This window comes from Mauremys mutica, chromosome 17 (genome assembly GCF_020497125.1).
Source record: "Mauremys mutica isolate MM-2020 ecotype Southern chromosome 17, ASM2049712v1, whole genome shotgun sequence".
Taxonomy (NCBI): Eukaryota; Metazoa; Chordata; order Testudines; family Geoemydidae; genus Mauremys; species Mauremys mutica.
The window spans coordinates 26,717,779-26,731,071 of record NC_059088.1 but is presented as its reverse complement, the minus strand read 5'-3'; the positions used below and the strand labels follow the sequence as shown (position 1 = coordinate 26,731,071).

The following is a 13,293-nucleotide window of genomic DNA, read 5'->3' as shown; positions in this document are numbered from 1 at the left end:
CTCGTCAAACTTGGGTCTATCTCGTCTTTTATCCCCCGGGGGGGAATCAAATCTTTCCCTTGTGCTCACCCTGACCCTGGTTAGCTGGCGAGATCACAGCCCGAGGGAGGCAGTGAGGCAGCGCACAGGGGAGAGAACTGAATTTGGACTCAGGAGACCTGGCTTCTATTCCTGGATCTGCTGCGTGGCCGTAGGCAAATCCCCTCTCCCCTCGGGGCCTCGGTTTCCCCTTTGCCAAGGGAGATCTTGGGCTCTTTGGGGCAGCGGCTGTTTGTCATGCGCCCAGCACAACGGGGCGCAGATCTCGCCGGTGACTTTGGTACGGTTTGTGCTGTCGCTGCCGGCCCGTGCTGTGTAAATCTGAGGCCGAGCCGGCTGGAGGGGGGTTCCCCCCGTTTCCTTCGCGCTGCCGCTTTGCAGCTCCTCGTGGGTTATTTCAGGGACCATGTTGAAGCTGTTTCGCTCCCGGGCTTTTAATTGAATCGTGCTCAGCAGCAAATCACTCGCAGCTCCAGCTCTGAACTTCGGAGCTGCAGCCAGGCTGCCGTGCCTGTGACATGCCCAGTGATTGGGGGGGGTGGGGGGGTAGCCAAGAGGGGAGAAATTCAAGCAGCTGCCTTGTGGAAGATGCAGTTAGAGCACAAGGGCAGGGAGGGGCTGGGAGTCCGGACTCCTGGGTTCCACGGCCAGGAATTGAGAACTCTTGGTTCCTGCTCCCAGCTGGGGGAGAAGGTGTGGCCCACTGATGGTGTAGCCAGGACTCCTGGGTTCTATTTCCAGCTCTGACACAGACATGCTGGGTAGCCTTGGGCAAGTCACTGCCCTGCTTTGTGCCTCAGTTTCCCTTTCCATCTTTCTTTATCTGCTTAGATTCTAAGTTCTTCCCAGCAGGGACTGTCTCTCACAAGGCATCCAGGCAGCGCCCGGCACAGTGGGGTCCTGGTTTCTTTTGGGGCTGCCACGCATTGCCACAAAGAAATGATTAATATCCGTTTCCTTTGTATTACAGTCATCTAGAGGCTAATAACAAGAAAGGAAAAGGAAAGGAAAGGAAAAGAACTGGCACTATAGGGGGAGGATGAAGGGGAATGGCGCAGCCAGGAGAGGAGAGATGGAGGGAATGGGGCAGGTTAGGGAGGAGGGGAGGAGGGACTGGGACGGGCCAGGAGAGAAGATTTTACCAGAACCGCAATTGCTTGAGAAATAGGAGAGAGAATTTGGGCTCCTGACCCCCAGCCATGGGAGGCCATGGGGATTAGACCCCACCCCGTTCCCCCTAGCATGGCCCTCGGTGTCACTTAGAGCAGCCTTAGGGCTGCTCTAACTCACTGCTCCCCATGGCCTTTGCAGAGCAGAGAATGGCTACAGCGCAGTGCATTCCACCCCAAATCCGCCCCCTATGCTGGGGGTCCAGGTCCACACCAGCCAGGGAGGTCCTGGCACAAAGGGGATTCTCAGGGGTCTTCCTCCTACCATCCTCTCCCTTGCTCCAGAGATTAAAGAGGGATCAGAGAGGAAGAAGGACACCCCCCGCCACCGGTGCAGCAGCCCTCCTGCCTGTCGATGCAGTGACGGGTCCTGCTCCTGGCTCAGTCCAGCCACTGTTCCCTGAGCGGGACCCTGCCCCATCCAGTCCCTCCAGCCCCCCATCTCTCCCTAGCCCCCCTCTCCTGCTCCAATCCCTCCTTCCCCATCCAATGTGCAAATCTCTCCCTTTCCGCTCTGCCAAGCATGGCCAGGAGAATCCAAATCCTCTTTTCTCTCCCAGAGAATAAAACCACCCGGGGGGGAGGGGGGATTTTTTCCCCTCTGTATTTTGTTTTATTATTTTAATATAAATAGAAGTGAAAAACTCAGGGAGGGGGGTGAAAAAGGCTTAAATTTAAAAGTATCGAGAAGGGGAAGAAGGTGGGGGGGTGGACGGATAAAATACATAAGGAAAAAAAGTCGAGCGCGGAGAGATTTAGTTCCATCTGAAAGCTGTCGGCGCGAATAAAAAGCTTTTCTTTGAACCCTGAGTTTAATAGCGAGAGGAGAGAGAGGGAGATTGGAGCGCCAGCCCCAGGGTTTAATCAGCCCTTCGTTTGATAAATAGAGTGAGACAAGGCTTGGAGTGTGCATTCCCCCCCTTTCCCCCCCTCCCCGGCAGCCTGCGTGTCTCCTCCGCAGCGCTGCTCACTCGCTCGCGTTACGCTCCTGTCTCCTTTTCACCTCTCTCTGCTCCTCGGCCCGCGGTCCGGCCCACCCGTCGGTTGCCCCCGCGCACAGACAGAGGCCTGTGCACAGGTGGAGAGACGTGCGTGCAAACAGATGCACGGACTCACCAACGCGCACACAAATGGAGAGACGCGTGCCCAAAGAGAAACACACGCACAAAAGCGCACACAGGGAGCTGCAGACCCACAACCAGGACGCAGAGAGAGCCTCACACACACAAACACGCAGGACCAACACAAACAGGCATGTGTGCGTGCACATAAATGCATGGAAATAGACATGCACACTTGTGCACATGCACACTCAGATGGACACTCATGCACTAGCGCTCCTGGAGATACACACACACAACACAAGTGGCAGCAGGACACACGGCACACACAGGAAGGGCGGGAGGATGGGGATCAGAGGAAGGGTAGGAAAGTCCAGCCCAGGAGGTGTGAATAATTTATCTCCTGCTGAAGTTGCTGCCGCGTGCGGGGCCGAGGTGAGGCCGAACACGACAGGCCTTTTAAGCAGCAAACCTTTTGGAAGACAACTGTCTCCTTAGCATAATGGCCAGGCCCAGCGACAAGAAAAGACTTTCAACTTGCTCTGCCGTGGCAAACAGTCAAACCGTCGTCTTCTCCGGGATCCCTCCGCCCCGCTCGAATGTCCTATTCCCACCCCCGGCAACCGCGCTGAGCTCAGCCGTCCCCGAGCCAGGGGGGTGAAATAAAGACCCCGCGGCAAAGGGCTGGTGCCCTGGCCCGGCCCCCCAGCATACCCTGCACTGAGCCCAGTCCCCCGGGTCAGTCCTCGTGAGCCTGGACCGTCGCGTGCTGCCGGCAGGGGGCTGGGGAGGCCGAGGGACCCAGCGGTGCCTGAGGCCAGCGCAGTGGCAGGGACTTGGCTTGGCTGAGCCGAGCCGAAGCGGATGATGAAAACCCCCCAGGGCTGCCCTGGGGGCACAGGGGGATGAGGACGAAGAGCGCGGCCTCCATGTCCACACGGCCCCCGCTTTTAGCTTCGGTGCCTGTCCGCTGCCAGGGAGGGCTTGGTGCTTTACCGCCTGCCGGCCGGTGTCTCTTTAAACACGGGGTTATTGCTACTGTGGGGTAGGGAGCAGGAATCCTGCCTGCCCTGGTCCACCCTCCCTCCGCCCCGGCAGGCTCACAGGCCCAGGAGAGCAGGAGGGGGCACTGCCCGGACAGCGAAAGCCCCACCAGTCTCCTCTCCCCGCCACGGCCCGTCTAGGATCCTCCCGGGGCTCGGCTCTGCGAGGGCTGGGGGGCCGGCGCGTGCTCATCCGACCGTCCCAGTCTGACAATGACCCCGGAGCACAGGGGGTGTAGCTGCATATAATTTACATATGCAGATCAGGCCGGGGGATCAAGTCGCAGCAGAGCTGGTTTGGGGGTGGGGGTGGGGTTGGTGTGTTGAGGGCACTTTTAAATTCATGTTCTTCCCTGCGTAACACCGGCTGTCCACGGCCCGTCCGGAGAGGCACTCATAACCCTTCAGCCTTCGCTGCCTGAGGCCCCGGGACCGGGTGTTTGCCACATCATGGTGGGCTGGGGTTATTCTCCCAGCTCAGATCTGACCCGTTTCCCCGGCCAGAGCTGGCTTCCCTCCTGGCTCAGTCTCCAATCTCAGACGCTCGGGTGCTCAAGCGCCGCAGCTCAGCGGGGCTAGACAGAGACGCTCGGCTCGGTGCCACCGGAAAATTCACCTGCGTCATTTCTGCCTGTTATTCCGAGTGGGGTCGAGTGGGCTGAGACCATGGCTGGCAGCCAGGATACCTGCTCTGGCGGGCAGTGTGAGCTAGTGGTTAGAGCAGAGGCTTGGGAGCCAGGACTCCTTGGTTCTATTCCCAACTTGCAAAAAGTGTGAGCTGTGATTGGAGCAGGTAATTGTTAGTCAGGATTCTTGACTCGGCCCTGTAGCTTTAGGTCGGTCATTTCCCTTTGCCGTGCCTTGATTTCCTCATGCCTTGGGCAAGCTCTGCTCTGCCCCCAGAGGATGAAATGACAGATCTGCCTGGGATGTTTTCCCACCCGCTCCTTGTGTGGTTCTGCAGCTCCCAGCAGGCCTTGAAGAATCACCTCTCCTGGTCTGTTTGTTGGGGTCAGACCCTGGCGGGATTCCTGCTGGGTCAGCCTGGCCCATGGTTTGTGATGTGCCGCTAAGTCGCCAGCAAACTCAGTTCGGTGCTGACTCGGCTCAGTTTTGAAGCCGGGCTGAGCAACCTCAAACCAACCCCCAGAAGCTTCTCGCAAGCTTGAGTCTAACCAATGTCCTGGTGCCGGCTGGATCCGGACGCGCACACCGTGGAAATGTAGAATAATCATTGATTGTCTTACAGCCAGCCCTAGAGGCCCTGAAACCCCACTGCGCTAGGTGCTGTACGGACACGGAGCTAGAGACGCTCCCAAGCTCAGGAGCCAAAGACCTGAGGCAAAGGAAACAAGTCTGAGGCCCGGAGCTGACCCATGGATGGCCCCTTCCAAGGCTTCCAAATTCCTTTCCATGCCACGTGGGCAGGAAACCGAACCCCCTCGGGACGTTTTCAGGGCAGCTCTGTGAGCCGGTGGCTAGAGGCCGAATCCAGCTTGGGAGCGACGCAGACACGAGGTGCTGCCCGGCCTGGTTTGGGGTGGGGGCAGATGACAGTTCTGCTCAGAACCGGGCAGCGCGGGGCTTCGAAGCAGCCACCCACTTACAGAGCGTCTGTCAAAACGCCTCCCGATTCAAGGAAACTCCCTGCACTGGGCTTTGCGGGAGGCTGGGAGGGCTCCGAGCACCCTGCGAGCCCCAGCGGCAGCAGGGTGACTCTGCAATACACAGGGAAAGTCCCTCCTTGCTCCGGTTCCCAGCCTGAAGGCACCTGTCACTGTACCACGCTTGTTGGCCCAATAAAAAGATCTCCCGTGATCTACCTCAGCCATCAGTTTCCCTCCAGGATCAATAGAGCTGCAGGGGTTTCTGTTAGTCTAGCCTGCCTGGCTGAGAGACCTTAATAAAGAACCGTCATCTCCTTGCGCTTCTGGAGCACTTTGTGGCTGGAGCACGCGTAGCGGGATTCCTAAACAGCACCGAAATGCAGCCACCTCTGGGGGCCCCGCCGCAGCTCTGAGCGGGGGAGCTGAAGGACACGCTGTTTGGGGCAGAGGGCGTCTGGGTTTGTACAGCACGGTGCACCCTGGGGTCCTGGCCCAGGAGTGGGGCTGCTAGAAGCTACTGCAGTGCAGACAGTAGCCAATGATCGCTGCCCTCTTTGACCCGGCCGGAGCGACCAAGGGCAGGGGAAGGCCTCAGCCCAGATCCCCGCGTCACCTCTGCTCTAGGAAGGGGTGAGCTGGGGCCACCGCTCTGGCTCTTGCCGAGAGCCCCGGGGCACAAGCTGGGGGGCGGGGGGGTTGGCCCGCCCCTAGGGCATTGATTCTGCCAGTGCTCCGAGGAGCAGAGCGCCTCCTGCTGGTCACCAACACCCACCAGCCAGCCTGCCCGGAGCCCCTTCAGCTCCTGAGATCTGGGGGGGAGCCCCACGTGCTGTGACCTCCCTCTTTGGCTCAGCCGCCCGGCCCCCTCCCCGTCCTGCCTCGTCAGTGCCGCGGGGGGCTCGAAGGGCCGAGGTTAGCAGGATGCCGAGACTGGGCGAGAACAACCAGGAGGGTAAATGGGCGTCGCTCCGCAGAACCCAGCGGGGCAACAGACCGGCTTCCCAGGCGCTGCGGCTCTGGCCCAGCGAGGACAAGGGGAAGCGAGACCAGAACCCAGGCGTGCTGGCGTTTCTCCGAGGGGCCGGGGCTGCGTTCGGCCAGCAGAGCCGGAGCGAAAGGGACCAGCTCCTTGCTCGGCGTCGGGGGCCGGGGGGGCTGGCTGGCGCGTTTCACTGCGGCTCTTGGGGCGGGTGCCGTTTTTCTGATGATGCTTTGCTGGGGCAGGGGGGCAGCTTTTGGATGGCAAATGGAATTGGCCAGGTTGGCCGGAGCGATGGTGGGTCTAACCCAGTCTCCTCCTGCCGCCCAGGCAGGGACGTGCGTCGCCAGCCTCTGGGCCGGGCACCTGCTTGACACGGGGGCTGTGAAGAGACGCTGGGGGGCTGCTCTGGGTCTCGCTGCTCCCTCCCCCTCCCTGCGCTTCTTCGCTCTCTGATCCCACTCGCTTCTCCTCCCACCTGTCTCGCCTCCCCTCTCTCTCACTCTGATCTCTCTCCTCCTCACCCCCAGCCTGTTCTCTCCTCCCCTCTCTCGCTTTCCTTCCTTCTTTCCAGAATCTCTTTCCTCCCAACCCCCCCCCCATCCTTTTTTCTCTGCCTCTCGTCGCCCTCCTCCCCTCCAGAAATGCCGTGCCAGGGTCTGTCGAAGATCAAAGCGCCCCCGTGAAATCCCATTGAGTCGACCCAGATCTCCGTCCGGCCTCTCGCAGGGCAGAGCGGCTGCGGCCTGGCCAAACCCTTCTCACTCCGCATTAAAGAGCAAGGGGGGGGCGGAGAGGGCCCTGGGGAGCCCTGGCGGGTCACCCTGCTGCCCCCGGCATGCGGAAGGGGGCCCATTATGTCTCCCTGGGTCTCATCACCCCTAGTGCTGTCTTGTGTGAACGCTGTAGCCTCAAACGCACCCATTCCAGCCGCCCCGGCACAGTGCTATGAGTGCTCCCCTCCCAGCTGAGCCCCGCGGCTGGCTGGGAGACCTCTGCAGAGCTCAGCAGGGCTGGTGAGATGGGCGGGGGGGGCTTCTGAGCTCATCCCAGGACCAATCCCTAGCTCTTATCATCCGTACAGCTCAAAGCGCTTTACGAAGCCTTATATTACAGATGGGGAAACTGAGGCCCAGAAGGGCAGCTGAGTCTCCAATGACCTGGGCTCATTACAGAGCTGGGTGTGGGGACCCCAGGGCTGGGCTAGAGGGGGCTGCAGGTCAGGCTTGAGAGGCTCTGGCAGAGCTGGGGGTGGGGGGACCCCAGGGCTGGGCTGCAGGGGGCTGCAGGTCAGGTTTGAGAGGCTCTGGCAGAGCTGGGGGTGGGGGGACCCCAGGGCTGGGCTAGCAGGGGGCTGCAGGTCAGGTTTGAGAGGCTCTGGCAGAGCTGGGGGTGTGGGGACCCCAGGGCTGGGCTAGAGGGGGCTGCAGGTCAGGCTTGAGGGGCTCTGGCAGAGCTGGGGGTGGGGGGACCCCAGGGCTGGGCTAGCAGGGGGCTGCAGGTCAGGTTTGAGAGGCTCTGGCAGAGCTGGGGTGGGGAGCCCAGGGCTCGGCTAGAGGGGGCTGCAGGTCGGGTTTGAGGGGCTCTGGCAGAGCTGGGGTGGGGAGCCCAGGGCTGGAATAGCGGGTGGGGGTCTGTGGGTCAGGATTGAGGGGCATTGGCAAGCAGGCAGCGGGGGAGTTGTGGATGGGATTGAGGGGCACTGAGAGCTGTTGGGGGGAGAGCCCAGGGCTGGGATTGCAGGGGCCTGTGGGTCAGGACTGAGGGGCATCAGCTCTTTCCCTCTCTGGTGCTCGCTACTGTCCTGACCCAAAGCTGCCGTGGGGCGGTGAGGGGTTAACCGGCTGCCGGTTGCTCTTTCTCAAAGGGGACGAAAACGGACCCTAGCCTCCTGCTCTCACCGCTACCCCGCACTCCTTCCCAGGACCAGAAAGAGAACCCAGGCATCCTGATGTGTAGCCCCTCCCTCCCCTGCAGCTCTAACCACTAGGCCCCAGGGCAGGCCGCTCTCTGGGCAGGGACCGGCTCCTCCTCCTATCTTTGTACAGCACCGAGCACTCATGCCAGGGGCCGGGGCCCTGCTGTAGTAATAATTAAGATCTGAGCAGAGAACCCAGCCAGCTCCCCGTAGCTGCCAGGCCTCTGCCGGGGTAAAGACTCGCTGGTAAAGTAAGTGGTGTGTGTTCGTACAGCACGAGCGCCGGGAGCCCTGCTCCGTGCCTGGGGCCCGCCACGCCCTAGGGTGCCACCGACAATAATCAGAGAGAAGCGGCAAAGAAACCGCAGCTCCCCCCCCCCGCCTCCTTCGTCGGTGCCCCCCACCCGCTCCCGGCACGGCCCCCTGCTGCCTTTCAGAACCCAGCTGTCTCCAGCCAGGCTGCCAAGCTGGCAGGGCCCTGCCAGCTCCTCTTCCTCTGGCGCGGGGCTCGGCCTGCTGGCTGGTGCCAGCTTGATTCACTTCAATGTGCCGCTTTCCCCCAGCCCGGCCCTGCCTGGAGGCCGGGAAGCGTTGAGACTCCCCCACCCTGAGCCTCCCCGTCCCGCTGTCGATGCCCCGGAGCCCCCAGGCTGGCTGTGAATTCGCTGCCACGTGGCCAGCTGCTGTTGTGGAAAGATGTGGCGATCGATCTCCCTGGCGGGGCAGGGGGACGCCAGGGGGGCTGGGAACCCGGTGCCCCGGCGGGTTTAGGGCCCACAAGGTGGCTGTGGGCAGGGGAGCTGGGCCCAGCCCGGGGACGAGAGGGAAGGGGCTGGGTTGTGGGTGGTGAACGCCAGCCCCAGGCAAACTGCACGTTCACACACGTACACAGCGTAACACAACCCAGATACACACACGCAGGCTGTCCACAACACACACACACATACTGTATGCAGCTAATACACTCGTGCACATCAGCTCACACACGTACACAGCGTAGCACAACCCAGATACACACACACACGCAGGCTGTCCACAACACACACACACCTACTGTACACAGCCTAATACACTCGTGCACATTGGCCCACACTATACACAGCATAATACACAACCTAGATACACACAGACATACAGACTCTACACAACATAACACACTCACTGGCATGTAAATAACACAACCTAGGTGCACGCTCATACACAGGCTGCCCACAACATAGACACACACTGTACACAGCAGAGCACACAACTAGATACACTCACAGGCTGTACAAAACAGAACACACATGTAGACACACACTACCTAGGAGAACACACAACCCTCGTAATGCACATGGCAGACACACATTCACACACGTGAACAAAACACACACACTACACACCATACACCCCCCCACACACACACACCCAATGCTCATGGCAGAACACACAACCTCGAAGCACGTTCACACATGCCTTCAGGCACCTTTTACACGAAACACCCGCTGAGCCATTCTGTACACAGCACACGTGGTGCAACAATCATACACAGTACAACAGCGTCACTCCCACAGAAGGCACACGTCATAACACCCAGCCCAGACACAGCTTCACACGGGCTGTGCACAAACCACACACACGGGGGGGGGGGAGGCTTCCAGGGTGCTCAGCACCCAAAATGCACCCAGTGCAGGGCGCCGTGGGGTGGGGGCTCGGTAGGGGGCGCTCTCCCCTCTGGCTCTGTGCTGACCCCAGGGTGGCGCTAGGGGGCGCTGTGCTGCAGGGAGCCGTGGGGTGGGGGCTCGGTAGGGGGCGCTCTCCCCTCTGGCTCTGTGCTGACCCCAGGGTGGCGCTAGGGGGCGCTGTGCTGACCCCAGGGTGGCGCTAGGGGGCGCTGTGCTGCAGGGAGCCGTGGGGTGGGGGCTCGGTAGGGGGCGCTCTCCCCTCTGGCTCTGTGCTGACCCCAGGGTGGCGCTAGGGGGCGCTGTGCTGCAGGGAGCAGTGGGGTGGGGGCTCAGGAGGGGGCGCTCTCCCCTCTGGCTCTGCTGACCCCAGGGTGGTGCTAGGGGGCGCTGTGCTGCAGGGAGCCGTGGGGTGGGGGCTCAGGAGGGGGCGCTCTCCCCTCTGGCTCTGCTGACCCCAGGGTGGCGCTAGGGGGCGCTGTGCTGCAGGGAGCCGTGGGGTGGGGGCTCGGTAGGGGGCGCTCTCCCCTCTGGCTCTGTGCTGACCCCAGGGTGGCGCTAGGGGGCGCTGTGCTGCAGGGAGCCGTGGGGTGGGGGCTCGGTAGGGGGCGCTCTCCCCTCTGGCTCTGTGCTGACCCCAGGGTGGCGCTAGGGGGCGCTGTGCTGCAGGGAGCCGTGGGGTGGGGGCTCGGTAGGGGGCGCTCTCCCCTCTGGCTCTGTGCTGACCCCAGGGTGGCGCTAGGGGGCGCTGTGCTGCAGGGAGCCGGGGGGGGGCTCAGGAGGGGGCGCTCTCCCCTCTGGCTGCTGCCGGGAGCGTGGGGTGGGGGCTCGGTAGGGGGCGCTCTCTCCTCTGGCTCTGTGCTGACCCCAGGGTGGCGCTAGGGGGCGCTGTGCTGCAGGGAGCCGGGGGGGGGGGCTCAGGAGGGGGCGCTCTCCCCTCCGATTCCCCAGTCCCCCCCCAACATTACTGGTGGGAGAAGCTGGTCCCGGTGCTCGGTGCCGTGCGGGGTCCCTCCCTCCCCTGGGCGCTAACCCTCATCCTCTCTCCCTTCCCAGTTGTCCAGACCCGGTTCAGCGAGGAGCCGGAGGATCAGACCGTGGTGGCCGGGCAGAGGCTCGTCCTGTCCTGCGTGGTGCTGAACTACTCCGGGATCGTGCAATGGACCAAAGACGGCCTGGCGCTGGGCATGGGGCAGGGGCTGAAAGGTACTGACGCTCCGGCCGGGGCGGGGCAGGGGTGGGGGGAGTCGGGCTGGTCCATCGCTTCCCTGTCGCCCTGCGCCGCTGGGGCGTAGCCTTCTCGGCGGCGATGGGGCCGGAGTCACAAGGCACGAGCAGCAAGTCAGGGAGACACGACTGCTCCACCCAGTGCCCTTCTCCCCGCAGGCTGGGCCGCGGGAGCCCCTGGGGTTAAGGTCAGTGGAATAAATGGGCCTGAGAGCCCAAGGTGTTGACAGGACCCTGTCACTGTCCGGGGAACGCCCGGGGCCGCTCCGACGGCTTCGGGTGCCAGATTCCCAAGCCCACGGGCGTCCCGCCTCCCAGTGCCGATCGGGTGGTGGCGTCTCTTTCTGGCAGCCCCCTCCTTTCCCCTCCGGGCACATCCAGGGTTTGTTCCTTGGCTGCCCCGTGTCTCCTCCCTCCCGCGCTCATCTGTCCCTCCTGCCCTGCCCTTCCTGCTCTCAGGCTTCCTTTGGGGCCAGGCACACGCGGGGGGGGGGGGGTGCCCTTAGCTGGGACAACAGCACCACCTGCGGAATGAGATGGAGAGAGGGGAAGAGGCTGCCTGGCATCCAACCCGTGCCAAGCAGGACAGAGGGAATCCCAGGCGAAACTCCGTTGATTTCCATAGAGTAACACCCGGGATTCTTTTGGCCCATTCTCTTCCTACACTCTGAATTCTCTTCCATGCTCCAGGGTTTTTATCAGCTCCAGAGGAGCCACCTCTTTTCAACCATAGGACAGACTTAGCCGGTGGAACTGACTGCCACAAGATTCTGTGGGGTGCTAGAGGTTAGCAGGATTCAGGGTTTATGCAGATAATAACACAAGCTGTTCAGAAGCCACCGGCTACCTGGTATTAGGAACAAATTAACCTGTCCTGGGGCAGGTTATTCCAGTATTAATAACAGTCCCTAGCTCTTATTATCTGTAGCTCTCAAAGTGCTTTACAAAGGAGCTCAGCATTGTTATCCCCACTGTACAGATGGGGAAACTGAGGCATAAAGAGGGGACGTGACTTGTCCAAGGTTACACAGCAGACTAATGGCAGAACCGGGACCAGAACACAGATGTCCTGAGTCCCCAGCCAGTGCACTAGCCACTAAGCCACACTGCCTCCCGTTATGGGGGTTCTTACACTTTCCTCTGAAGCAGCAGTTGGAAACAAGATACCAGGCTAGATGGGCCCCTGGTCTGCCCCAGCATTTCTTATACTCCTGTGCCTTTCAGATGAGATGGAAAACTGCAGTCTCAACCACTCTTGCTCGTTTAAGATCTCACAGCACCTTTCCTATGAAGATAACCTTGTTCTTCTGGCCCCATGCCAACTCTGGCAGTGACGTTCTAGCTCCTATACTGTTGTGCAGCGTTGCTGTTGAGCCACTGCCGTGCCCCACCCCAGATGCAGTTGCATTTCAGTGCCTGGTGACTGATTCCCATGTAGCAGTGCTATGTGGCGCTTAAACAGCTGCCATGCACCACCTCTGAGATGGCTGCATTTCGGCACTGGGTGAGCAATCCCTGCGCAGTGTTGCTGAGTGGCTGTTAAACAGCTGTCATGCTCCACCCCAGAGGTGGCTCCAGCCATTCCTGATGTAGCTCCTATGTCATCGTTCACATCTGTAAAGGGGTTTCGGATCCCAGGGGATCGTCCCTTAACCCGTCTCTAGCGCCTCCTACCAGTGCCGTGTCCCTTCAGTCTGCGCATACCATGGTGCCATTCCAGCGTCCCATCGCCTCACTGTCTGTCCTGTCTCTTTCTGCAGCCTGGCCGCGCTACCGCATCATCGGCACGGCAGACTCCGGACAATACAACCTGGAGATCACCGACGCCGAGCTCTCGGATGACGCCTTGTACGAGTGCCAGGCCACAGAGGCAGCGCTGCGCTCCCGGCGGGCCAAGCTCACCGTCCTGAGTAAGGGGCCGCCTGCTCCCCCAGCCCTTCGTCTGCAGGGTTCCCCCAGCCCCTCTCCCCGCAGCACGGCTGTGCCCGGCTTTGGACTAGGGGCTCTGCTCTGTCTCTTGTTGGGTTCTTGCAAAGTGGCTCTGTGACAGGAGACTGGCAGGGAGCAGCGAGAGTGACACACGGCGGGGGGCGCTCTCCCCTTTGAGTCCATGTTCATACAGGTGTCCCCATGTGAACCATCCACCCTGCTCCCAGCAGCACAGAGCCCCCTAGTGCCAGGCTGGGACACTGGGGTCTGCACTGACCCAGAGAGGAGAGCGCCTCCTACTGAGCCATCACTCCTATCCCCGCAGCACAGCGCCCCCTAGCGCCAGGCTGGGACACTGGGGTCTGCACTGACCCAGAGAGGAGAGCGCCCCCTACTGAGCCATCACTCCTATCCCAGCAGCACAGCGCCCCCTAGTGCCAGGCTGGGACACTGGGGTCTGCACTGACCCAGAGAGGAGAGCGCCCCCTACTGAGCCACCACCCCTATCCCAGCAGCACAGCGCCCCCTAGTGCCAGGCTGGGACACTGGGATCTGCACTGACCCAGAGAGGAGAGCGCCCCCTACTGAGCCACCACCCCTATCCCTGCAGCACAGCGCCCCCTAGTGCCAGGCTGGGACACTGGGGTCTGCACTGACCCA

General features: G+C 61.6%; 1 protein-coding gene across 1 annotated transcript in view; it reads left to right on the top strand.

Annotated features, from left to right (window-relative positions):
* The window catches only part of KIRREL1 (kirre like nephrin family adhesion molecule 1), an 86,148-nt gene that overhangs the window by 47,295 nt on the left and 25,560 nt on the right, over nucleotides 1-13,293 (top strand). Inside the window, exons 2-3 of the mRNA XM_044991133.1 lie at nucleotides 10,534-10,683; nucleotides 12,465-12,614. Coding sequence (XP_044847068.1) covers nucleotides 10,534-10,683; nucleotides 12,465-12,614 — 300 coding nt within the window. The remainder of the gene's footprint in view (nucleotides 1-10,533; nucleotides 10,684-12,464; nucleotides 12,615-13,293) is intronic.